General features: G+C 38.0%; 1 protein-coding gene across 1 annotated transcript in view; it reads right to left on the bottom strand.

Annotated features, from left to right (window-relative positions):
* Positions 1 to 27,070, bottom strand: part of CNTNAP2 (contactin associated protein 2) — a 1,133,692-nt gene that overhangs the window by 894,831 nt on the left and 211,791 nt on the right. The window contains exon 7 of the mRNA XM_045087941.1: positions 12,221 to 12,370. Within this exon, the coding sequence (XP_044943876.1) occupies positions 12,221 to 12,370 (150 nt within the window). The remainder of the gene's footprint in view (positions 1 to 12,220; positions 12,371 to 27,070) is intronic.

The raw sequence follows: 27,070 nt of genomic DNA, 5'->3' as shown, positions 1-27,070 counted from the left end.
CTAAGACCTACTTTGTTTTTCCTGTTATTTTCTCTTTACTACCTTATAAGAGCATTTTCTTTAACCCTCAAGATTGTTTCTATCTAGATAAAAAAAATTGTTTCTTTTCTGATTTTTGCTTTTGTACTTCTCAACTTGATCTTAGCCAAATGGCTGAGAAGTGATGCTTTCGTATTTCTAACTTTCCACTAATCACATTAGCCTCACATCACTACCCAGTGTTTTATCATTTTCTAATGATAAAACATTTCTTATTCTCTTTCTAATCTTTGTCTTCCTTTATAGAATTTAAGATTTTCATTATTTGGACACAAGAAGTACTTCTTTTTCCTCCTGCATTCTGATCCGAATCATTACTTAAATTAGTGTTTCTTTAAATATGGAGCGAAAATTACAGGCTTGAGATCACTCAAGAGAGGGTGTGGGAGGTCAATAAAATATAACTACCATAAGGATCAGTAATTTCACTCCCAGGTATAAATATTCCCAGGTATATATATACGTGCATACAGAAACTTGTACACAAATGTTCACAGCAGTATTATTCATAATAGCCAAAGAATGGACACAATCCAAGGTCCATCAACTGAGGAATGGCTGAAAAAAATGTAGTATATCCATACAACAGAATATTATTTGGAAAAAAGAAATATGGTATTAGGAATTAGGAATTAAAGGAATAATTAGGAATAAAGTAGTGATACATGTTAAAATTGAATAAACCTCAAAAACATTAAGGTACATGAAAGAAGACAGGTATAAAAGACAACCTATTACGTGATTCCATTCATATAAAACGCCCAGGGGTACCTGGGTGGCCCAGTCGGTTAAGTGTCTACCTTGGCCTCAGGTCATGATCCCAGGGTCCTGAGATCCAGTTCCACATCCAGCTCCCTGCTGAGCTGGGACCTGGCTTCTCCCTTTGCCTGCTGCTCCCCCTGCTTGTGCTCATTCTCTCCCTCTCTCTTTCTCTCTGTCAAATAAATAAAGAAAATATTTTTTAAAATAAAAAGATAAAATATCTAGAATTGGCAAATCTGTACACAGAAAGTAGATTCACAGTTGTCGAGGGCTGGGAGATACTGTAAGAGAGTGCAGACTGGCTCCTAATGAGTTTGGGTTTCTACTTGGGGTCCTGAAAATGACCAAAAATTAGCCTGTGATGATATCTGCACAACTCTGAGACTATACAAAACCCCACTAAACTGCATACTTTAAATGGCAAATTCTCTGGTGTGTGAATTATACCTCAATAAGGTAGTTTTAAAAAGTGAAGTCATCCAAATGCTTGGCTAAAATGCAGATTTATGGGCCTAACTTCAAACCTATTGAATCGAACTTTTACTGAGGATACAACTCAACACTATCCTAAAAAACATACGACAAAAGAAAGAAAGAAAGGTAGGAAGGAAGAAAGAATAAATAACAAAAACACCCGAGAAGATTCTTATGCATGATAAGGTGGGAAATCTTGTTTTATTTTTATTTTTTAAAGATTTTACTTACTTAGAGTGTGTGTGTGTGGGGGGTGGTCCAGGGCGAGAGACAGAGAGAATCCCAAGTGGACTCACTGTGAAGGCGGAGCCCGAAGCAGGGCTCGATCTTAGCAGCCTGAGTTCATGACCTGAGCCAAAATCAAGAGTCTGACACTTGACCGACTGAGTCACCCAGGTGCCCTGGAAATCCTGTTTTAAAACATGTATTATCTTAGCAAATAACAAATCTCTACAGGTCAGTCTTGGAATCAATGGTTAACTTTCGCACTAGCCTGGCAAACAGCAGACGCACTCCTACTTCCGAGCTTCTACATAGCAGAAATCCCTCCCCGCTGACTCAGCCTAACTGCTCAGCTTTCCGTCCTGAAGCCCAACTGAAATTTCTCCTCCTCATTTTTTTCAAGTGGTTTTTTTTTTCTGCATATAACACTGACTAATTATTTTCCATGAGCCATTCTTCCTCTACATGAATTTTCTGTCCTTCAAATATTCTTTTCTTTGAAATATTAAACCTAAAACCATATATACACAGAACATTCTGGAGTCACACCACTGTCCAAATAAATAAAGCCCAAAGATAATGGGGAAAAATCTGAAAGTCTTAAAAATTTTTTGTTTTACTGATGATTTTCTGGGGCATCCAGATCTTCCTGGTAGTAATATCACATAGTCCACTGCTGGCAGAGAACATTCTCATTCAAATTTCATATTTTCACACTGTTTGATCCAATAAAGATCTGTGAGGGCAGAGAAGGTCTCTTCCCAACTTCAGGACTCTGAAATCAGAGTGAATTTTGGCTCATTACAGATGAGGTTCACTAAGAGGACGGTGCTATAACATTTTTGGTACTAACGATGCTTGTCATAGGGACCGGAGATCTGGAGGACCCAGATATTGGAGTAGTTTAGGGGTGTTTTGATGAGGAGGTACTGAAGTGATATAATTTTTGTGCCAGACTGTGAAGCCAGCTGACTTGAATGTTACTAGCATGGTCTCTGGCCTAAACTCCTGCATCTTCTCTCCCACACCTTATACCCTAAAAAAGACTTGAAATTTCACCACTGAAGATGTATCCTTCTTAGGGTCTTGAAGGCAAGGGAGCCTTACAAATTCCTTATTATTGTAAAATTCCCTTGGGGAGTAAATAATGATTCTTAATTATTTTAAGACTAGCTGGTTGCTGAGACGGGCAAGTGAAAAGCCAAAAGAAAGAAGAATTAAAAAAAAAAAAAAAAGGTGATTGGCTTGGAAAAAAAAAGAAAGTGAGAATTTAGCAAAGGCTCTTTTTGATTGCTTCCTAGATGAGCCAGACAAGAAAAACTCATTTATTTGAATCTATGATCTTTAAAATCTCAACAATGGAAAAGTGAAAAAGGCACAGACTCAGAAAGAATTTACTTCCTCATTCAAAGGGAGAAGAAGTTGGTATATAATAATCGATGCCCAAAGGAAAAAACAAACCAATGGGCAAACCAAACAAACCCCGACAGACCTGCACAAGCACAGGCACCGGCTCCCCTTTCAACCTTGTTCCTGCACACACAGGAGGGGTAGTACTTGAATGCTCAGCAGTTTTAAAAAATACATACCCTACAATCATTTCTTCTCTTTATTTTGCCATAGAGAATTAGGAATGTAGACAGAAATACCAATTATATTAGGAAGAACAAAAATGCACACTTTTCTCTGGTTTGTAAAGAAATACTATACAACAACTTCTGAACTATCTTTTGTTTTTATTTATACTTGCGTTGGCCAAGGAGGGATGCTTGTCTCATCTTTCCTGTTTGACGATCAGGGTTGGCTGTTATTAGAGTCCAGAGATGCCCTTCTGCAGAGGCCACGGGCCTCCAGCCTGCTCTAATCAACTACTAACTAGAGCAACAGGACCAGGAATCAGCCATTTCCATTTGGTGGTAGTTGTTAACGGGCAGTTTTGCAAGGGACCATGGCCAACACTGCCAGCCCTCTGGGGCTCTTCCTACTCAACCCCCTTCTTCCTTCTCTCCCTCCTCAGGTATCAGACCTGCTCTTCCTCTTTCATTCCTGTATCCTGCAGAGGCATTCTGTCTGGTAAGTCTTTCCAATGTCTAATTCCATCCCAACCCCTGCTTCTTAGAGTATCTAAATAGACATGGGGAAAAAAAAAAAAACATATGAATTTCTTCCTTTTGTTTTTGTTTGCTTTGATAAAACACTGCAAAATCAATGATTAAAATAATGTATAGAACCATTTATGCTCCTCAAGTTGTAACTTGACACATATCACATATTTGTAGCAGATATACAAGTGAGCACAGTTTTAAAATTTGGCTGTTATTTTTCAACTTAAGAGCAGTCTAGATAAGGAAAATACTTTCTAAAAACTACATAGAGAAATCATATTTAACCTACATATTTATAGAGTTATCTATATTATTTCCACAGTCAAAACATTGTGTTCTTTTAGTCTACTGATTTTAATGTAGCAAAATTAATGTAAGAAGCAGAAGGTGCCAGGGATAAACAGCCGTAGCATTAAGATAATTCTTGCAAGTCAAGCAGTTTTTATAATTCCATGATTTTCTCCTTTCAAAAACTACTTCGAGTTCTGTCTTAAATCTGAATATTCCCAATGCAAGCCATTCACAGAGCCAGAAAGACGCAAAGGCATATAGAATATCACAATAACTCTAATTAGCCTGAATCCTAGATCTAAGCAATTTTTACTTCTAGAGATATATAAAGGTCTTCAGAATTTGGGGCTACGTAATGAATACTTTTCTATCTCGGACAGAGAAACAGTTTCTGATGAAGTTAATGTATTCAAGTTCATTGTGCAATTCCCTTCTTCTTCTTTGCCTTTTTCTTTTATTCATATAATTGGAAAACAAACTAATACAACCAAAAGTACTCTGGGAATTAGACTGAAAAATAAATGTGTCTCTCCTTATTAGTGTTCTCATAATGGAAAGAAATGCTTAAAAATGTACTTTTTAAAAGTGGGGGATAAATTTTGCATAGAACAGCAAATATTGATCTAAATATTTACATGGGCAAGTAGCTGTTTTTGTACAATCAAATCCTTTTTAAGAAATTAGTAACTGAGAAAGTTTCTAGGTTAACTCAGTACAATTAAGGATGGATCAAGCCGCTGAAGCTAAAAAAAAGAAAAACAATATAATGTTTTATATAATATAATAATATTATAATATTGAACCAGGGTAAAAGAGTAAAAGCATAAAAGAAAAAAAATGCATATATAAAAAAATATTAGTGTATATATACAAAAAATCTAATTGATGGGTTTGGAAGCAATAAAAAATGAATTCCAATTATAACATAATGTTAGCCAACCCAAATCAAATAAAATATTAATAATATACAGGAATCTCTAAGGTTCTAAGATGTGGTTTCCTCATTTCTCATTCTGAAGTTTCATAAATTGTTAGGTGGCCAGAAAAAGTTGTCTCTTGCCATTTGCAATACTAAATTAGTATTTCAAAGAGCTGCGTTTCACACAAAAGGTGGGGAACTCAAGTATTCCAACATTAAAAACAAGATGCAGTGCTATGTAGATATAGATGATGGTTAGGTATCATTTTTTTTGTAAAAAGACAGTAAGTAGTTGATCTCCTAACCCTCTTCAACCTCAGTATAGTTGGACCATGAATGGAACAAAGACCCGGAGAAGACTACAGTTAGGCCATACCTTCAAGATGGAAGTACATCTATTCAGAGGTCATGTGTGAACTAACATTTTTAAAAGTCATTTTATCCTATAGCAGCTGCTTAGCTTTGAGTCGGGGTCCTCCCCTTGTCTATTCCTTTCTTTTTTATTTTTAAATTAACATATAATATATTATTTGTCCCAGGGGTACAGGTCTGTGATTCATCAGTCTTAGAGAACTCACAGCGCTCACCACAGCCCACACCTTCTCCCATTTCTATCCCCCAGCCACCCCATCCCTCGCACCCCCTTGCGCTCCAGCAACCCTCAGGGTGTTTCCTGGTATCAAGTCTCTTCTCGTTTGCCACGCTCTCTGGTTTCATCCCGTTCCATTTCTTCCTCTCTTCCGCTATGACCCTCTGCCTTGTTTCTCAAATTCCACGTATCAGCAAGATCTTGGGACACTTGTCTACTTCTGAGCGGCACTGTGGTCTCCAAACCAGAGACTGACTGGAATTGTAGTTTACAAGAGCCCGTTTTAAATCAGTGGACTTCTGACCTTGTTATACCCCGTGGGTGATAAAGCAAAAAGAGCCTCTGGCAAAGGCTTGAGAGATTTGAGAACGGAGTCAGATCCCATCCAGGCAAACCAAGAGAGAGAGGACACAGGGGGACATGAAAGTGAGGGGTTAGGTCACAGGCCTGTTGATTTTGAAGAAGGGATGACAGGTCGCTGCATGGAACAGACACTGTCAGTCGTTTATGAAGCACAAGTCAGGACTAAGTTTTAGGGAAACACTGCCAAGTGGACCCCACAGTGTAGGGGGGAAGGAGGAAGTGTGGCATAGGGAAAGGGTAAGCGCTAGGCTTTCTGTGAAACAGACGGACCCCTCTTATCTTTGACCGTGTTTGTATATCCCAACCCATATCCCGCCAGGGGGCAAGTCCTGTTGGCTTGACGTCCAAGAACGGATTCAGACTTGCTCATTTCCTACTTGCTCCGCTGCTACCACCCAGTCTCCACCTCCCTTTACCTGGATTACTGCGATCATCTCCGCTGTACGCTCTTCTGAGAACAGCATCCAGAGAGAGCATTTTACAATGTAAATTAGATTATGACACTCCCCTGGTCCAATCTTCAAATGCCTTCCCATTTAACTCAGAGTAAAAGACCCATCACCACCCGGCCCTTGGCAGCCCCCATCCCTAAAGCCAGGTCCGCTTCCTTTCCTCGTGAGATCTCCACCTGTCCACGCGCCTGCGCTTTCTTTCCTCTCTTCTCCCTGATCCCTTCACCCCGTGAGCCCTTTGACCAAATACCATCTTCTCAAGGGAGCCTTCCTCTGGCCAACTTATAGTTAAGAGGTAATTTTCAAAACACCTTCCTAAGAATACCTATCCTTTCCCTGATTTATTGACTCCACAATACACTCAGTTTACGAATTTGTTATTTCGACTGGAATGTAACTTTCTGAGAGCCAAGTATTCTTCCTAACTTGTTCACTGTTCTAGTATGAATAATAATGCCAGGTTTTAGTAAATATTCAGCAAGCAAAACTATCTAAATCCTGTAGAGACAGGATTAATAATAATAAGACTTATCAGTCATAAATGTAGTACACTTAAATAAAAAATTGCATCTAACATAATAAAATATAATTTTATCTTCAAGACCTTGGGAAGTTATACCTCTCAAATATGATAATGGAATATCATATGCTAGCACAATCAATACCCCTTACCTAAATTTTTGGGGGGTGTGGGGTATCTGGCAGAAACTGACAATCTATGTGGGAATAAAAAGTCCAGTAGCCCCTTGTGCATGTAACCATTCAATATATCCATGAGGGACCATTATTTATTCAATGAATAAATAGACATTGAGAACCTATTATGTGTCAGACATTTTTTTCTAAATACTCAAGATACATTAGAAAACAAAACCAATATCCTTGCCTTCTTTGTGCTTACATTCTAGGGGAGATTCCAACAGTAAACGATCCATACAGTAACTAATGGAGGATGGCGAATGTCAGAGTGTGATTAAGTGCTGGGGCAGGGGAGGGAAGAAAGCGGAGCAGGCAAGGGGGTAGGGTGTGGGGGAGGGGCGGTGTGCTAGAGCAGGAGGAGAGGGCCCAGTTGTCCCCCTGGAGAAGGTGAGGGCTGGGCGACGTGTCTAAGGAGAACTACATGGAAGAGTCAAAAAGCAAACTGCAAATCCACCAAAAATGGAAAAATGGAAAAAAAGAAAAAAAAAAAGGATCTAAAAAAAGAAACACAGGGGCAGAAGCAACCACATCAATAGTTGCCGGGGCAAAGCAGGAGTGGAAACTGACTGCAGAGGGGCAGGAAGGGATCCGGGGAGTTAAAGAAATGCTCTCTGAGCTGGATTCTGGTGACGGCTGCAGTGCTCTATATACTTACTAAAACTCACTGGATCATGCACTTGAAATAGGTGGATTTTAGCATTTGTCAAGTCTTCTTATCTTAGTAAAAGGATTGAAAAGAGAAGGGGGAATAAAATAAGTAACATTAGAAAGTATAGAATAAAACAAAGCAGAAAAAGAAGCCTGTAGAAGACTTGGAGATTTTAATTAGAAACCTGTAAAAGCAGTTTCTGGTATTCCTTCATCTGTACCTTAAACCTGGTGTCTGATTATAATTTTATGTGATATCTTGAAACCATATCTCTGATGGGTAATTCCGTGTGTCAACTTGGATAGGCTATAGTGCCGGTTACGCAAGCAAACATGACTCTAGGAGCTGCTGTGGAGGTATTTTGCAGATACGGTTAATGTCTCGATGGACCAACTTTAAGGGGACAATCCTTCATAATGTGAGCCTCAGCCAACCGGATGGCAGGCCTCCAGCACAAAACAGAGGTTCCCCCAGATGGAGCTCAGAATAGCTATAAAATTAGTAAGAGAGCCATACAAATAATATAAATGACAGCGTTAGACCTGGGTTATACTAGGGCTCTATAATCTCTGGATATAAATGAATGAACTTAGATCCCAGTTTTAAAACAGAAAAGATATATGAAACCTTCGAAGTATGTTTGGAAGGAAAGTCCTTCTTGAGTGCAGCCACCCCCTTCCAGGAGCTCTGAAACTTTCTTATCTCTTCTCTTCAGCCCACAGTTCCTTCTTTCAAATGAAAGCAACAGAAATTTAGAAGAAAAAAAAATACAAAGCCTGAAAAAATTTAGAAATTTACAAATTCTTCTATTCTCTCATGACCATGGGCTCTGGCCTGTATCAGAAAGCCTAATACCAGGTAAATAGTCAATAAATAAATTTACTTTGATTATTAAAATTAACAAAGTCTTATCAAAAGTAATTCCAGTTGGGTGGTAGAGAGAAAAAATTAAAGCAACCAAAAGAACTGTTGCTGAGGGAACACCCCAAATGAATAATCTCCTTCTTTCTCTGTTTATTCCCAAGAAAGAACAAGACAAAAGAATTCTTGGTGCTTAAATATCTGACCACGAGTGTTCCGGAGGAGAACTAAGACCTTGGCTGGGATTAGCAGGGTGCAGGCACGGAGAGATAAAACTCCACGCTGGTAAAACACAGCCGCGGAGAGTGGAAGCTACATGATCAGGAATTTACTCCAAAGGAAACGAAGTGTCTGAAAGTCTGTAATCGAGTACACAAGGCCAGCAAGCTTTAGTTAAGGCTTTTACCTGGTAAGAAAACAATTCATTTTGATTTGCGGAGAAGTTGGTCAGATGCTTTAGGTGAGCACGTGGTCTGAAATCTCAACTCTTCCTTGGAAGGGGCTGTCCTTAATGAGTTAAAAAAAGACCCCACACAGACTCGAAAGGGAGTCAATGCTTAGCATCCCCTGGAATCAGTCCCTGGGTTTAGTAGGTTACTCTAGTAATGTTCGCACCATTATTTAACTCTACTGCCTTTCAATGAATGAAGAAAGTAAATGATTAAAATGATCTATCAACTAAGTGAAGCCATGATCCCAAGCCAGGAGTGTGTGTTTCAAAGCTCATATTTTGGAACAAGTCCATTTTCTTTCCACTCTACTAATGTTTAAAATGTTTTTATTACAGTATCTACAACTAACTTAAAGCTTTTCAGCACAGACTCTAGGCAGCTGTTTGTGTGTGACTTACTATCTGGAGACAGCAAGCTTCCACTCTGCAGCCGCAGGTCAGAGGCAGTCACGAGCCACCATTCTAGAGGCAGCTACCTCATATTTCTGCTGTCTGCTCCTCTAATCAACTTACTAAATGCCAAACTGGGTTTTCTTTGGGGAAAGGAGTGCCTTGATAATCAGCATAAATGTTCGATAAATGTTAGGAAAGATATCTCAGTGGTGAAATGAAAGATATTCAGGATATATAGTTTGACAAAACATGTTTTATAGACACACACAGCCTGTGTGTAGACAAGATAAGGCAAGTGAGGCCGGTGGCCTGAAGCCTTGGACATGGTTCTGGAGTATCGATCACTTGGTGATCCTCTGCCAGCCATCAGCTTAGGAGACTTTCTCTTGCTTGGCACTGGCTGCGTGTAGCTGAATCCTGCATCTAAAATACTGTGAAAGCTGCCCGAAGAGAACATTTAATTCAAGGTATAGCAAGTAAGAGAGCTAGGACTTCACTGAGCTTACAGAAGAGTCTGTATTAACTGCATTGTGCCTACCTGCTAATAAAAATGTTCATTTAATAAATGTCTGTATGTGCACCAGACCTTGGCCTGTGACTTCCTTTTACTGCTTCACGGTGGCTAAGCTACACGACAGTAGCTGATTCTCACTTATCTCACTTTTTGGTGACTGACGTCTTTCACAAGAATCTGAAAGCTGTGCATGCAAATTGGCTCAGGTTGATCTATAATTCTGTTCCTCAGATCATTTGTGCCAGAATACCTTAGAGCTTAGAATTCTTTCTTTTCCCAGCATTCCGCATTGAGTTCTAGGAGTGGGACCTGAGAATTCTGAAATGTAACAAGTTTCCCTGGTGATTCTCATATATTCCAAGGATTCAGCTAATGAAGATATAACCAAAGCAGCATCATGATCATCTGCTGACAGCATTTCCCAATGGCAGACAAAAGACCCAAAAGGGAGAAAATACACTCCTAACCACTGGGTTTGAAAACCAAAATCTATAAAGCAATAGTAAATAGTACACTATGAAGACTTCACATCTCATTAACTCTGTGCCTTAAATTTGTTGGTTATAGCTACAAGGCTACCCACATAGATGGAAACAGACCAAAACTAGCCTTAGGCATTCAGCATGTTCACTGATGGCCAAAGGTATTCCATTGCCATTTGGATGGTACGGATTATCAATAGCTTTCCAACTGACTACTGTGATCCATTTTATATGATGGCAATGAAAACTGTTGGCCAAAAGCCCATCATATTAAATACGTTTTTGCAGAAAAATAAGTTGGGCTACTGGGTTACTTTAAAATCAATAAGCCCCAGTGGATTCACTTATAAGACCTCTCGTCTGACCTTCACCCAACTCATCAAATATTTATTGAAAGCCTTTTTAGAAACATGTAGTTTTTAACTTCCAGTGAACACAATGTAAGATTCAAGACAGTGAGCTCTAGCTCAGGTCTTTGGTCTCTGAGTTATCACTCATTGTACCATGATGTACAGCGAGAAATACCCGGCACAGGAGTCAGGTCTTGAGCTCAACTGATGGTATAAACTCAGTGGCAGGTCAGTAAAGCACTGTGGGCTTCCATTTCTCCTTCTAAACAACTGGGAGTAAAATGTTTGCTCTTACTTGTTTTTCTAAATTTACTAATTCATTCCTATTTATTGGTTATCAACTTTTCAGGAATTTTTCTAAGACCATGGAGGATATAGTAGGGAATATGACTGCTCTCAAATAGGCTTATTCTAAAAGTAGAAATATATATAAATACACTGATATATAAAAACTTAAATAAGCAAATAAATAAATGTGTATATTAATGAATGTATTTTGAGAAACAGATATCTGTACACATTTGTTTCTAAAGTTTAACAAAACCTTTCCTAAGAATGCAATACTATTTTTTATTTTTTTTTAATTTTATTTTTTATTATTTTTTTATTTTTTTTTAAGATTTTATTTATTTATTTGACAGAATGAGATGACAAGCAGACAGAGAGGCAGGCAGAGAGAGAGGAGGAAGCAGGCTCCCTGCTGAGCAGAGAGCCTGATTTGGGGCTCGATCCCAGGACCCTGGGATCATGACCTGAGCCGAAGACAGTGGCTTAACCCACTGAGCCACCCAGGCGTCCCGCAATACTATTTTTTAGATCTTACATCCTGTGACTTAGGATGAGTAAGTCAATAATCTAGTGACAGATATATTGATTCAAACAACACACCAAACTCTTTAATAAAAAGATGTCCCTACATTTCATTAATGATAAAAAAAAATATTCTGGCAAGATACATTTTTTAAATTTAAGAAAAAAATGCTCAGGTCCATGCGACATTTTTTCACATATAGTAGAACTTATTGTTTTAAGAGAACCTTCTTTTTCACTAATTCTTTCACTACTTAAGAACCAAGTATATCAGATAAGATGCCTTTCCTATTAGGCAACAGGTACAGGCAGCCTCGAAGATGATCTCTATGCATGTCTTCTCATGTAATCCCTTTCATTTAAGTGTGGTCTGCCTTTAGTGACTCACTTCTACCAAACTGTGTATAACTGAAGTGATGGGATGTCACTTCCAAAACTGTGAGGCAATGTTTGTTGTTCTCAGCCACTAATGTCTGGAGTAATTAATTACACAGCAATAGGTGATCCAAGGATGTGACTTTGAAGGTAGTATTATGATAATCAGTGGATTCAGAATCTCAAGCTTTATACTTTGAATATTTGAATTAAACTAGAAGGATATGGTGGCATCATAAGAATACTTTCATCACGAAGAAGCATAAACTTGCCACTCTTTAGCTCACGGAATAAGAGTTTGGTATTTTCCCTGAAATGCGCTGAGTCTACCGAATCATATATAAATAGTTCATAATCAAACTTCACTGAAACTCTGTTTTAACAGTGTACTAGTTAACCAATAAAAAATGGTAATCTTACCTCCAAAAAAGTACTTCTCGCCAGTTTTAACTTGAAGAGGACTGTTAGTTCGAACAGCTGAAGCCTCGTCCCCATCGATGGTGAGAATGGCAAAATTTTCCTTAGCTAGGAGACGAACTTCATGCCACTGTCCATCATTCAATCCAGAACCTGTTAAGAAAAAAAGTCAATTTATTTTCTAAAGATGGTACAGTTTAAAACAATCTTCAATACCAAGAGTCAGAAATTTGTTGGTAAAAATTAGTATATTTTCATCTAGAAAAATTCAGTGCTACTTGCAATTGACTGCATGCTTCTTTAATATCATAAGTGGTTCTATCCTCCATTGGACAGATAAGGCATAACAGAACCCAATAAAGTAGGGGAATAATCATTAATGTGCCATTGGCATACCTGGGAAAATGAAGGGAGTGAATAAAGCTGTTTGGGAGGTGATGATGAACTATTTTAATTACTTATTTTATGATTAGGTTTACTAGAAGCCACTCTCCAATAACAAAATGGATTTATGACTTTTATCTAACATCTCTCTCAATTATTAAGAACTTTTTTGTGCTATTATTTTCTCTCAATAACCATGTCTGGCAAGGTTGTAGAAACTAAGAACTAACGTGCTAATTAACCACTCATAATCATAGGAAATAATACCAAGGTTATCTGATCATTTATAAATAAGGTATCCTTATAATGAATTAGGTTGTATTTAAACATATAAATCAACAAAAATAAATCAATAGCTCCCACTCCTAACAACCACATTAACTGTGGCTTAGCACAAAAATCTTTGGAAACAGACATTCTTTTAAAGTCTCCATTAGACAGATAATAACTTAAAGTTTTTGTTTAATGTGTGCTCATTTTGTAAAGAATAGAAAATTAAGGAGCAAACAAAGAAGATCAGCCATGAAACATAAGCACCGGGAAAGAGTTTAAGAAAAAAAAAAAAAAAAAGAGTTTAAGAAACACAGAGAGAGATGGAGAAGTCTAAGAGGGTCCGAGTGGCCTTCTTTGAACTTAAAAAGGTCTATTCTCTTGCGAAGGGAAGGGATTTTGTTCTAACCCAGACAGAATAATTTAGAATCCACAGATTACTTGAAGTTACTTGAAGACACATTTCAGATTCACAAATGAAAGAGAAGCCTAGCGAGTAAAGGTAGCTAAAAATGAAATGAGAGCAAGTCAATGAAGCACAGATGATGCTCCCAACCTCTGATCAGAGGTCTGCAAATCAGTTTATAGGGCAAGCCTGGCCTGCTGCCTTCGGTTCCTGTATGGTCTGAGAGCTAAAAAGTAGTTTTCACATCTTGAAATAGTTAAAAATTGATACTAATACTAATACTGATAATAATAATAAATGACATATGAAAATTATATAAAATTTAAATTTTAGTGTCCACATAAAGTTCTGCTTACATAGTGCCTTGCTCCAGAGTCAAGTTGTTGTTACATAGACTTGTTAAAACTCACAAAGCCTAAAGTATTTACTATGTGGTCCTTTGCTGAAAAAGCATAAACTTTTGGTTGGCTGAAACTATTAAACAGAAATACTATCTTAATGGAAAAAAAATTAAAGCCTGTTGAAGCCTGTAAGATTGTCATGTATGTGAATATTTATCAGTGTTAGTAAATATCACTACAAATAACCACACCTCAGGTATTTTCTTAGGATTTTCAAATTTCAATTTAGAAATACATACTTAGCACATTTTATATCAATGGAGGAAAACAGAAAATCCCTGTTCTAAAGTAATTAATACTGAATAACCTCTAAGTTACAAAATGTATAATATATATGCACAATTTTGTACTGTGAAATTACTATGTAAATGTTAAGTCTTATTCTAAAATTAAAATCAGTTAGCGATCACACAAATACTAGTGTTTATTGAAATATTTCCTTCTTAAGTAGATTACATCAGGGTTCTCCCACAGAACAGTGGCACAGAAGACCGTATCTTCATGGTAACATTTTTCTGTAGAGTACAAAACTGGGTTGAGTGTTGATTAGGTATAGCGCTGCATGGTTTGGGGTTTTGCCTTTATAATGTGATAGTCCCTACTTCGAAATGCAATTTTGGTGCACAGATCCCAAGGACATCAATGTTAGAAATGTTCACTCTCCAAATCTAATTCTAAATAATCACACAACCAGAAAAGGTCACTTAACTGACAGAGCTTTCTGTTCTAAACAGTAGTCCAGAATGCATTTCTAAAAATTCCTGTGAACATTTCTCCATCATACAGTTAATTTATAAAAGAATATCATCAGCTTAACTGTTCATGCCAAAGGGTCTAGTATTCCAATCAGATAAAAATAAAAAGGTGAATTTTTTTTTTCAATAAACTTAATTACTAGAGAAATGAAAGCAGGCTTGTTGATAGCAACCACTGCTGCAGCTGAGCTTAAACTGTGATTTCTATTCATTTGAATTCCAGTTATTATTTTGTACTTTTAATCTCCAAGAGGTATGCCTTAGCAACCTATTATAGGAATGGTTCCCAGCTATAATGAAGTTCAATTCTTCAATGGGGAAAGAATGATCTACTTGCTCAAAAGTAAATAAACTACTTTTCAAAAATTTTCTTCATCCATGTTATGAAAAATAATCCTGAAAGTCTTTTTCTAGAGCAGAATCCAACTGCAGTATTCCTGTATGTGAATATATTTATTTATTTTTTATTTTTTTTATTAATTTTTTTATTAATTTTTTATTTTTTATAAACATATATTTTTATCCCCAGGGGTACAGGTCTGTGAATCACCAGGTTTACACAGAGTGAGTCGTGTATAGAGCTTAAAACACTATCTTTAAATATATTCCTGTATGTGAATATATTTAAAGATAGTGTTTTAAGCTCTATACACGACTCACTCTGATAAGTTCTTGCATTTGATTCATTTATAATTCACACTAAATGTTTTAGGAATTATTGCTTCAAATAAATAAGTGAGAAAACTGAATCTGATATAGTTTAAACATTGCATGGTTAGTAAGTGGCAGAAGTGAGAATTGAAATGCAGATATATCTGGCTGAGGAGGCTCGATTCTTACAAACAAGAAACAAAAACAAACCAGACAACAACAAAACATGTTATATAACTTCTGTGCATCCATGATCAGAGTTCACTTACACTATGTGTGTGCACACATGCACACTTGTACAGATACACACACACAGATTTTCACTGCCACCACACCAAGACAGAGTGCAATTTGACAATCTGAAGGAAATGGATGCATTCCTAGAGATGTATAAACTACCAAAACTGAACCAGGAAGAAATAGAAAACTTGAACAGACCCATAACCAGTAAGGAGATTGAAGCAGTCCTCAAAATTCTCCCAACAAACAAGAGCCCAGGGTCAGATGGCTTCCCAGGGGAATTCTACCAAGCATTTAAACAAGAATTAACTCCTATTCTCCTGAAACCGTTCCAAAAAATTAAAATGGAAGGAGAACTTCCAAATTCATTTTATGAGACCAGCATTACCTTGATCCCCAAACCAGACAAAGACCCAGACAAAGGGCAAAAATGAGAATTACAGACCAATATCCTTGATGAACATGGATGCAAAAATTCTCACCAAAGTACTAGCCAATAGGCTAGTATTAAAAGGATTATTCACATTAAAAATGTGAATAAAAGATTGTTAAAAGGATTATTCACCACGACCAAGTGGGATTTATTCCTGGGCTGCAAGGTTGGTTCAACATCTGCAGTCAATGTGATACAATACATTAATAAAAGAAAGAACAAGAACCATAGGATAGTCTCAATAGATGCTGAAAAAGCATTTGACAAAGTACAGCAATTTTTATTGATCAAAACTCTTCCCAGTGTAGGGATAGAGGGTAAATACCTCCATATCATCAAAGCCATCTATGAAAAACCCACAGCGAATATCATTCTCAATGGGGAAAAACTGAGAGCTTCCCCCCTAAGGTCAGGAACACGCCTGGGCTGCCCACTATCACCACGGATATTCAACATACTACTAGAAATCTGAGCTTCACAATCAGACAAAAAAAGGAAATAAAAGGCATCCGAATCAGCAGAGAAGCAGTAAAACTCTTATTCTTTGTAGATGATATGATTCTTTACGTGGAAAACCAAAAGACTGAACTCAGAAACTGCTAGAACTCATTCAGGAATTCAGTTACATATCAGAATATAAAAAAATCAATGCCCAGAAATCAGTTGCATTTGTATACACCAACAACAGTATTGAAGAAAGAGAAATTAAGGAGTCAATCCCACTTACAACTGGACCCAAACCATAAGATATCTAGAAATACATTAACCAAAGAGGCAAAAAATCTGTACTCAGTAAACCATAGAGTACTCATGAAAGAAACTGAGGAAGACACAAAGAAATGGAAAAATGTTCTAAGCTCATGGACTGGAAGAACAAATACTGTAAACATGTCTATGCTACCTAAAGCAATCTACACATTTAATGCAATCCCTATCAAAATACCATCCTTTTTTTCCAAAGAAATGGAACAAATAATCCCAAAATTTGTATGGAACCAGAAAGGAGCCTGAATAGCCAGAGGGATGTTGAAAAAGAAAACCGAAGTTGTAGGCATTGCAATTCCAGACTTCAAGCTCTATTACAAAGCTATAATCATCAAGACAGTATGATACTGGCATAAAAACAGACACATAGATCAATGGAACAGAATAGAGAGCCCAGAACTAGAACCTCAGTTCTATGATCTTTGACAAAGCAGGAAAGAATGTCCAATGGAAAGGAGACAGTCTGTTCAACAAACGGTGCTGGGAAAATTGGACAGACACATTCAGAAATATGAAGCTGGACCATTTCCTTACACCACACATAAAAATAGAGTCAAAATGGATGGAAGTCTTCAATGTGAGATAGGAATCCATCAAAATCCTTGAGGCAGCAACCTCTTCGAACTCAGCCGCAGAAACTTTTTCCTAGAAACATTGCCAAAGGCAAGGGAAACAAGGGCAAAAATGAACTATTGGGATTTCATCAAGATCAAAAGCTTTTGCACAGCAAAGGAAACAGTTAACAAAATCAAAAGACAACTGACAGAATGGGAGAAGACATTTGCAAATGACATTTCAGATAAAGGGATAGTATCCAATATCTATAAAAAACTTATCAAATTCAACACCCAAAGAATAAATAATCCAATCAAGAAATGGGCAGAAGACATGAACAGACATTTCTGCAAAGAAGACATCCAGATGGCCAACAGACACATGAAAAAGTGCTGAACATCACTCAGCATCAGGGAAATACAAATAAAAACCACAATGAGATACCACCTCACACAAGTCAGAATGGCTAAAATTAACAAGTCAGGAAATGACAGATGTTCATGAGGATGTGAAGAAAGGGGAACCCTCCTACACTGTTGGTGGGAATGCAAGCTGGTGCAGCCACTCTGGAAAATGTTATGGAGGTTCCTCAAAACATTGAAAATAGAGCTACCGTGTGACCCAGCAATCGCACTACTGGGTATTAACCCTAAAGATACCAATGTAGTGATCTAAAGGGTCAAGTACACCCAAATGTTTATAGCAGCAATGTCCTCAATAGCTAAACTATGGAAAGACCCTAGATGTCCATCAATGGATGAATGGAGAAAGAAGATGTGATACAAACACACACACACACACACACACACACACATAATGGAATACTATGCAGCCATCAAAAAACCTCAAAATCTTGCCATTTGAAATGACGAGGATGGAGCTAGAGGGTATTATGCTAAGCAAAATAAGTCAATCAGAGAAAGATAATTATCATATGATCTCTCTGATATGCGGAATTTCAGAGCCAGGGCAGGAGGTTGTGGGGTGAAGGGAGGGAAATACGTTAACAAGATTGGACCAGGGAGGGAGACAAACCATAAGTGACTCTTAATCTCAGGAAACAAACTGAGGAATGCTGGGGGGTGGGAAGGGAGGGAGAGGGTGGTGGGGTTATGGACATTGGGGAGGGTATGTGCTATGAGTGCTGTGAATTGTGTAAAACTGATGATTCACAGACCCTGAAGCAAATAATACATTATATGTCACAGGGGCACTGGTGGCTCAGTTGGTTAAGTGTCTGCCTTCAGTTCAGGTCATGATCCCAGGGTCCAGGGATTGAGCCCCGCATTGGGAATCCCTGCTGGGGGGGGGGGTCTGCTGCTTCCCTTCTGCCCCTTCCCGTTTGTGTTCTCTTGCTTGCTCCCTTGCTCACTCTCTCTCAAATAAATAGATAAAAATCTTAAAGAAGAAAAAAAAAGAAATTTGTGAGTCGTAAATAACAAAGAACACATTAACAAACTGGATGAAAGCAGCACTTTTCAATTGTTAAAGACACGATATTCCTCTACTCATTGTTCTAGAGCCAATGAATCTCCCAGGAAACAGAGACTCACCAGGGACCTATACTCCTGGAAGCAGGGAGTCTTGGTGGCTGCATGGTGGCTCGGTACCAGATCAAAAAAGAAGGATGCTAGTTACTGATACTTATAAAAGAACCCCATGTCTCATCTGGCTAGCACTTCCTGAGATCCTCGTTGTGTTGGGCACTATGTGCACACACTGTCTATGTAAGTGTGTTGACTCTTGCGGACCGGCAGCAGCAGGACAGCGGGATGGAAAACAGCATGAAGATGAAGAGGACTGGTCCCAAACCCAGGCTGCCTGCCTTTGCTCTGTCCCTTGCCAACCTGGCCACTTCACTTAACCACTCCGTGCCTTATAGCTTGTCTAAAATGAAAATAACACTATCCACTTAACAGATTGGATTTGAGGAGTAATTATTATTTCTATAGCATTAAAACACAGCCTGGCACCCCGAAAGCAGCATATGTATATCCATATCATTATGTCAAAAAAATTTTTTTTTAGTTTGATTAGTCTCATTTTATAGAGAAGGATGAATTTTGGGGGGAGAGTTTCGATTACAAATATTGTAAATTGTAATATTGGTGTAGTTATAAGCAAGCTCACTAAACAAGACAGTGATAAAATAAGACTTCAAATGTGGAATCATAAATACACACATGGGGACAGCTAGAAAAAAGGTATATCCTAGTATTATGCTAGTGGGCACTTGAGGCTTAGAAAAATAATGTCCAGTATCCAGTGACATGAGATGTGAAAAAAAAATCCTGTGTACAAACAACTTAGAGGTGATGATGATCTTTTCTAGATGACTCACAGTTATGACAGACATCAATGCTAAGGCTGCATCTGAAGAAATTATAATGCAATTATTTCCAAAAAGTAAGAGTAGACAATAAGCGTCCTAAATTATTTGTGTATGTAATTTTAAAAACACATAGTAACTATGTAAATATTTTACATATATTTTAACTAAAAGTTTTTACATGGAAGTTAGTTAAAAGGTATTCTTAATTATCTTGTTGGGAAAATGGGGGACCACCCGATACTTGGGTTCATATTCTGCTCAGGCACACATGCACCATGCCCTCTATGAGACTGGGAAAGAGTTTAGAGCCCAGGAGTGTCTCACTTACAGACCCACCCTCAGAAGGGCAGCCTGCATAATGGAGGAAGCAGGGATTCGGAAGTCAGACCATCTGGGTAAAAACCTCATTTCTGCTCACTGAATAGCCAGACTGTCAGCAATTCAGCCTGTTTCAGTTCTCTTACTTACTAAATGGGACTAATAAAAGTATATACCTCATAGGGTGGTTATGACGATTACATGTAAATATGTTATCATTTAGAGAAGTGCTTGACACATAGTTAACACTCAGTAAGTAACTTCTGTTTCTTATAAGGTCAGTTAGCCCAGCTTTCTAAATATCAACTTGGGTTGTTGTTTAATTCTATAAGCATTAACTGATATGAAATGATTAAAAATTGGTTTTGTTTATGAACAAATATCCTCCTCCCCATATAATTTCAATCATGTAATATCAATGGTGAGGGATTTAGGGATTTGGCAGTAGCTGATTATACCTCTTGTTAATATCAGGGTCAACAATTGTTAAGCTAATTTAAGCCAACTTTGAGCTACTCTTTCATAGTTAAGGTCTGCTTTATCCTCCCCAAATTGTGTGTGTGTGTATGTGTGTGTGTGTGTGTGTGTGTTAACTAGATTATTCAATAGATAGGATTTTTTAAAAATAATGATAATAGTTTGCTGAATGTTTGTGAAGTATTTCCAAAAATTAAATATAATTCCAAGTAAGGACTTCCTATGGTGACTAATTTTGAGAAGACTGATATAAATTGAAGTACATATTTTCTAAAATATTTGTGTTTTATTTATTTTTTTAAAGATTTTGTTTATTTATTTGACAGAGAGAGAGACCACAAGTAGGCAGAGAGGCAGGCAGAGAGAGGGGGGGAAGTAGGCTCCCTGCCACGCAGAGAGCAGGGCTCGATCCCAAGACCCTGGGATGATGACCTGAGCCAAAGACAGAGGCTTTGACCCACTGAGCCACCCAGATGCCCCAGTATTTGTGTTTTAAAAATATATCATTTTGATGTAATTTTACTCTTAATGGTTATTTGACATTACTTTATAATAGATACTTCCAGTTACTAATTCATAACAATCAAAACTTTCCAAGTGTATATTCTAAAAGGAAACAGATATTTTTACAAAGAGAGTTTTTAACCTAAAACCAACATCTCTGAAACCATTTTACAGCTTCTGGTCATAATTTTTTTTTCATAATGAAATTGTTTTATAATATTTTCATTTACATTTCTCTAACTTATAATTGTTAGAAAAACTTGTTTTGTATGCAAATGTACCATGTTAATGAAGCATATTCTATCTAAGCTGTCTTTCTAATGGTATTATTTTTTAAAGTAAGGCTCTTGAGGTGGTTGCACTAATAGAACAAGAAGAAACAGCTGTTTCTCTTATTAGAGACAAGAAAAAGAGACCAGTTTAATGAATACTGAAAAAAGAAAGTATTTAAAATATAGTAGCAAACCAAGATGCAACATCTGTTTGAAAATGCTTCAGATAAAATTACAATGACTAGAATTTCAAGTCTTTTGCTCAGTATTCAATCTTGAGAGAAAAATTAACTAGGATATGAATCCATCTTCAGGCAGTTACAGTGTTCTGATGTGCTACCGACAGATATCAAAAATTATCAATTATCTATGTATGTAATAGAAAGAAAAAAAAAGAATCTATCTTTTTTAAAATAGGCCAGGCAGTATTATATTATCTATAAATTCTGTATCATAAGGACTTGATCTCATTTAATCTTGCTCACTTTTTATGTGCCAATACAAACCACATTGTAAATGTCACAAAACATGTAATAAGGTGCTTGGACAGGCAAAAAGTTCTTTGGTTTTTTTCAGCTGAAGAAACTGCCAAATGCTGTCCTCTATAGGTACAGACAAAAAGTCACTTTGAAACATCACTTTGCCTTGAAAGAGCTACTTGAATGGAATCTTTAAGATAAATACACGGAGGAAAGCATATTACATGACTTTTTTATTACTGTGTTGTTAGTCATCAGGGAAATTAAAATCATAATGATATACAATTTTCCACCCACTTCAGGGGCTCAAAACTAACAGAACTAGCTAAGAACAGGATCAATCTGAATTCCTACACCATCGGTGAGAGGTAAAGTTGTACAACCACTTTGAAAAATTCTTTGGCAGCTCACTTTTATTTTTTCTTTAATAAAGTAAAACATATGCTAATCCTATCACCCCACAATTCCCCTCCTAAATATTTACTCACCCTAATCAAAATATACGTTGCAAAAATATTTGCAAAGAAATGTTTTGGCAGTTTTATTACAGGCCTAAACTGAACAGGCCTAAACACAGAGTACATTCATACAAAGCAATGTCGCTGACTAATAAAAAAAAAAAAAGAATGAACGAGTGGTACAAACAACATTGTTTGCCTGAAAGAAGGTAGACACGAAAAGTAACATTGAATGAATCCTTATATATGAAGTTCCTGAAAAGTAAAACTAACCTACAGTGATAGAAATCCGGCCAGCAGTTGGGTTGTCTACGAGAGAGAGAGTTGAAGGTGGGAATGGACAGGGGAGTGGCAGAAGGAAACTCTCTGGAAACTCCCTGATGTGATGAACACATTTCATATCTCGACTGGAGGCTGCTGCATTGCGTATGTGTATTTATCAGAACCCACTGAACTGTACATCTTAGACCTGTGTATTTCACACACAGTTGATTCTCATTCATGGAGTCTATATATTTGTGAGCACACATACTTGCTAATATTTTTCTGTAACCCCAAGCCAATACATGCACTTCCAGGGTCATTCGTGGACTTGAGCATGCATAGATTGGGTGAAACTGGCGCCATCTGGCACAAGCTCTCAGGTGAAGTCAAAAAAGGCAGCCCCTGCCTTGTTGGTTCAGCTCTCATCCTGTCCTCCCCACTGCCTATTTAATACCATGTTTCTCCCATTTTTGTGTTGTTTGTTGATTTTGCTCTTTAAAATGGTCCCTGATGGTAAAATATGTGAAGAGGATGAAACAGTACACTTACCATGATGAGCACTGAGTGACGTATAGAATTGTTGAAGCACTGTATTGTGTACACACACACACACACACACACACACATCAACCAATCAATAAAAATTAAAAGTTCCCCAAACACAGTGCTGCAGTGCTAGTGTTCCTAGTTTCAAGAAAGCTGAGATGTATCTTACAGAGAAAAATGATGTATGTTAGACAATCTTGTTTCAGGTACAGGTTATAACGCTGTGGGCCATGAGTTCCATGATGGTGAATCAAGTATATGTAATAAACAAGAGAACTTTTAACAGAAACACACAAGAAACAAGGTTCTATACTGATCAGTTGATGTCAATGTTGTGACCAGAGGCATGCGGGAACCTAACCCTATGTTTCTTGTAGGAGCAAGAGTTCAATATTCACTAATTCAGTGTTTGCAATGACCATAGAGAACATAACTACCACAAATAATAAAAAGCAACTGTATGTAGTTTTTACCTAAAAAATATGAAGAACATTTTTTGAAATAATTGAAGTAATAGTGATACTCATTTTTAAGTTCAACTGAATTTTACTTGAGGACTGTTTTTTGCTTTGTTTTCTGAATTATTGAACACTGAGAAACCCAATATATTTCATTAGTTGCTATTAAATAAAACCCAAATAAAACCCAAATACAATACATATTGTATTAATATGTTAAGCTTTTAGAGGACAATATTTTAGGATGTTAAAAAAATTAAGTAACTGATTAAGGACTCAAGATGGCGGAGAAGTAGCAGGCTGAGACTACTTCAGCTAGCAGGAGATCAGCTAGATAGCTTATCTAAAGATTGCAAACACCTGCAAATCCATCGGCAGATCGAAGAGAAGAAGAACAGCAATTCTGGAAACAGAAAAACAACCACTTTCTGAAAGGTAGGACCGGCGGAGAAGTGAATCCAAAGCGACGGGAAGATAGACCCCGGGGGGAGGGGCCGGTTCCCGGGAAGCGGCGGAGCAACAGAGCACAAAATCAGGACTTTTAAAAGTCTGTTCCGCTGAGGGACATCGCTCCAGAGGCTAAACCGGGGTGAAGTCCACGCGGGGTCAGCGTGGCCTCAGGTCCCGCAGGGTCACAGAAGGATCGGGGGTGTCTGAGTGTCGCAGAGCTTGCGGGTATTGGAATGGGAAAGCCGGCTACAGAGACAGATCCGACAGTAAGCTCACAGCTCGGGGTTACCTTGAACCGGTCGCAGGCTCGGTGAGCTCGGAGCGCGGCCGGAGGTCAGGCAGACGGGAATAACTGGGCCCTGTACTCTAAGAGTGCACTGAGGAGTGGGGCCCTGGGCTCTCGGCTCCGCCGGGCCGGAGACCAGGAGGCCGCCATTTGTATTCCCATCCTCCGGAACTCTACGGAAAGCACTCAGGGAACAAAAGCTCCCGAAAGCAAACCTGAGCGGATTACTCACCCCAGCCCCTGAGAAGGGCGGTGCAATTCCACCTGGGGCAAAGACACTTGAGAATCACTACAACAGGCCCCTCCCCCAGAAGATCAACAAGAAATCCAGCCGAGACCAAGTTCACCTACCAAGGAGTGGGGTTTCAATACCAGGGAGAACAGCAGAATTCCAGAGGAGGAGAAAGCAAAGCACGGAACTCATGGCTTTGACCCTGTGATTTTTTTAGTCTTGCAGTTACTTTAATTTTTTTCTTTTTCATTTTTTGTTTTTTTTCTCGCCTTCTGGTAAATTTTTTTTTAGCTTTTACCTTTTTCTTTTTAATGTTTTTTAACTAGTTTATTCAATATATATATTTTTTCTTTTCTATATTTTTCTTATTTGTTTTCTTTTTTTTACTTCTTTTCTTTTCTTTTTTTCTTTTTTCTTTTTTTTTCTTTCTTCCTTTTTTTTTTAAAGCTTTTATTTATTAATTTGACAGAGAGAAATCACAAGTAGATGGAGAGGCAGCCAGAGAGAGAGAGAGAGATAGGGACGCTGGCTCCCTGCTGAGCAGAGAGCCTGACGTGGGACTTGATCCCAGGACCCTGAGATCATGACCTGAACCGAAGGCACTGGCTTAACCCACTGAGCCACCCAGGCACCCCAGTCTTTCTTCCTTTTTGAACCTCTTTTTATCCCCTTTCTCCCCCCTCATTTGGGATCTCTTCTAATTTGGTTAAAACATATTTTCCTGGGGTTGTTGCCACCCTTTTAGTGTTTTACTTGCTCCTTCATATACTCTTATCTGGACAAAATGACAAGACAGAAAAATTCAACACAAAAAAAAGAACAAGAGGCAGTACTGAAGGCTAGGGACCTAATCAATACAGACATTGGTAATATGTCAGATCTAGAGTTCAGAATGACAATTCTCAAGGTTCTAGCCGGGCTCAAAAAAGGTATGGAAGATATTAGAGAAACCCTCTCGAGAGATATAAAAGCCCTTTCTGGAGAAATAAAGGAACTAAAATCTAACCAATTTGAAATCAAAAAAGCTATTAATGAGGTGCGATCAAAAATGGAGGCTCTCACTGCTAGGATAAATGAGGCAGAAGAAAGAATTAGTGATATAGAAGACCAAATGACAGAGAATAAAGAAGCTGAGCGAAAGAGGGACAAACAGCTACTGGACCACGAGGGGAGAATTCGAGAGATAAGTGACACCATAAGACGAAACAACATTAGAATAATTGGGATTCCAGAAGAAGAAGAAAGAGAGAGGGGAGCAGAAGGTATACTGGAGAGAATTATTGGGGAGAATTTCCCCAATATGGCAAAGGGAAGGAGCATCAAAATACAGGAGGTTCAGAGAACGCCCCTCAAAATCAATAAGAATAGGCCCACACCCCGTCACCTAATAGTAAAATTTACAAGTCTCAGTGACAAAGAGAAAATCCTGAGAGCAGCCCAGGAAAAGAAGTCTGTAACATACAATGGTAAAAATATTAGATTGGCAGCTGACTTATCCACAGAGACCTGGCAGGCCAGAAAGAGCTGGCATGATATTTTCAGAGCACTAAACGAGAAAAACATGCAGCCAAGAATACTATATCCAGCTAGGCTATCATTGAAAATAGAAGGAGAGATTAAAACCTTCCAGGACAAACAAAAACTGAAAGAATTTGCAAACACCAAACCAGCTCTACAGGAAATATTGAAAGGGTTCCTCTAAGCAAAGAGAGAGCCTACAAGTGGTAGATCCGAAAGGAACAGAGACCATATACAGTAACACTCACCTTACAGGCAATACAATGGCACCAAATTCATATCTCTCAATAGTTACCCTGAATGTTAATGGGCTAAATGCCCCTGTCAAAAGACACAGGGTATCAGAATGGATAAAAAAACAAAACCCATCTATATGTTGCCTCCATGAAACTCATTTTAAGCCCGAAGACACCTCCAGATTTAAAGTGAGGGAATGGAAAAGAATTTACCATGCTAATGGACATTCAGAAGAAAGCAGGAGTGGCAATCCTTATATCAGATCAATTAGATTTTAAGCCAAAGACTATAATAAGAGATGAGGAAGGACACTATATCATACTCAAAGGGTCTGTCCAACAAGAAGATCTAACAATTTTAAATATCTATGCCCCCAACGTGGGAGCAGCCACTATATAAACCAATTAATAACAAAATCAAAGAAACACATCAACAATAATACAATAATAGTAGGGGACTTTAACACTCCCCTCACTGAAATGGACAGATCATCCAAGCAAAAGATCAGCAAGGAAATAAAGGCCTTAAACAACACACTGGACCAGATGGACATCACAGATATATTCAGAACATTTCATCCCAAAGCAACAGAATACACATTCTTCTCTAGTGCACATGGAACATTCTCCAGAATAGATCACATCCTCGGCCCTAAATCAGGACTCAACCGGTATCAAAAGATTGGGATCATTCCTTGCATATTTGCAGATCACAATACTCTAAAGCTAGAACTCAACCACAAAAGGAAGTTTGGAAAGAAACCAAATACATGGAGACTAAACAGCATCCTTCTAAAGAATGAATGGGTCAACCGGGAAATTAAAGAAGAATTGAAAAAAATCATGGAAACAAATGATAATGAAAATACAACAGTTCAAAATCTGTGGGACACAACAAAGGCAGTCCTGAGAGGAAAATATATAGCGGTACAAGCCTTTCTCAAGAAACAAGAAAGGTCTCAGGCACACTACCTAACCCTACACCTAAAGGAGCTGGAGAAAGAACAAGAAAGAAACCCTAAGCCCAGCAGGAGAAGAGAAATCATAAAGATCAGAGCAGAAATCAATGAAATAGAAACAAAAAAAATAATAGAACAAATCAACGAAACTAGGAGCTGGTTCTTTGAAAGAATCAATAAGATTGATAAAACCCTGGCCCGACT

The sequence above is a fragment of the Mustela putorius genome, unplaced genomic scaffold (genome assembly GCF_011764305.1).
Source record: "Mustela putorius furo isolate JIRA1106 unplaced genomic scaffold, ASM1176430v1.1 tig00001680_pilon_pilon_pilon, whole genome shotgun sequence".
Classification (NCBI taxonomy): domain Eukaryota; kingdom Metazoa; phylum Chordata; class Mammalia; order Carnivora; family Mustelidae; genus Mustela; species Mustela putorius.
Note: the sequence above shows the minus strand (reverse complement) of the source record. Positions and strands in the feature narration are given on the sequence as shown.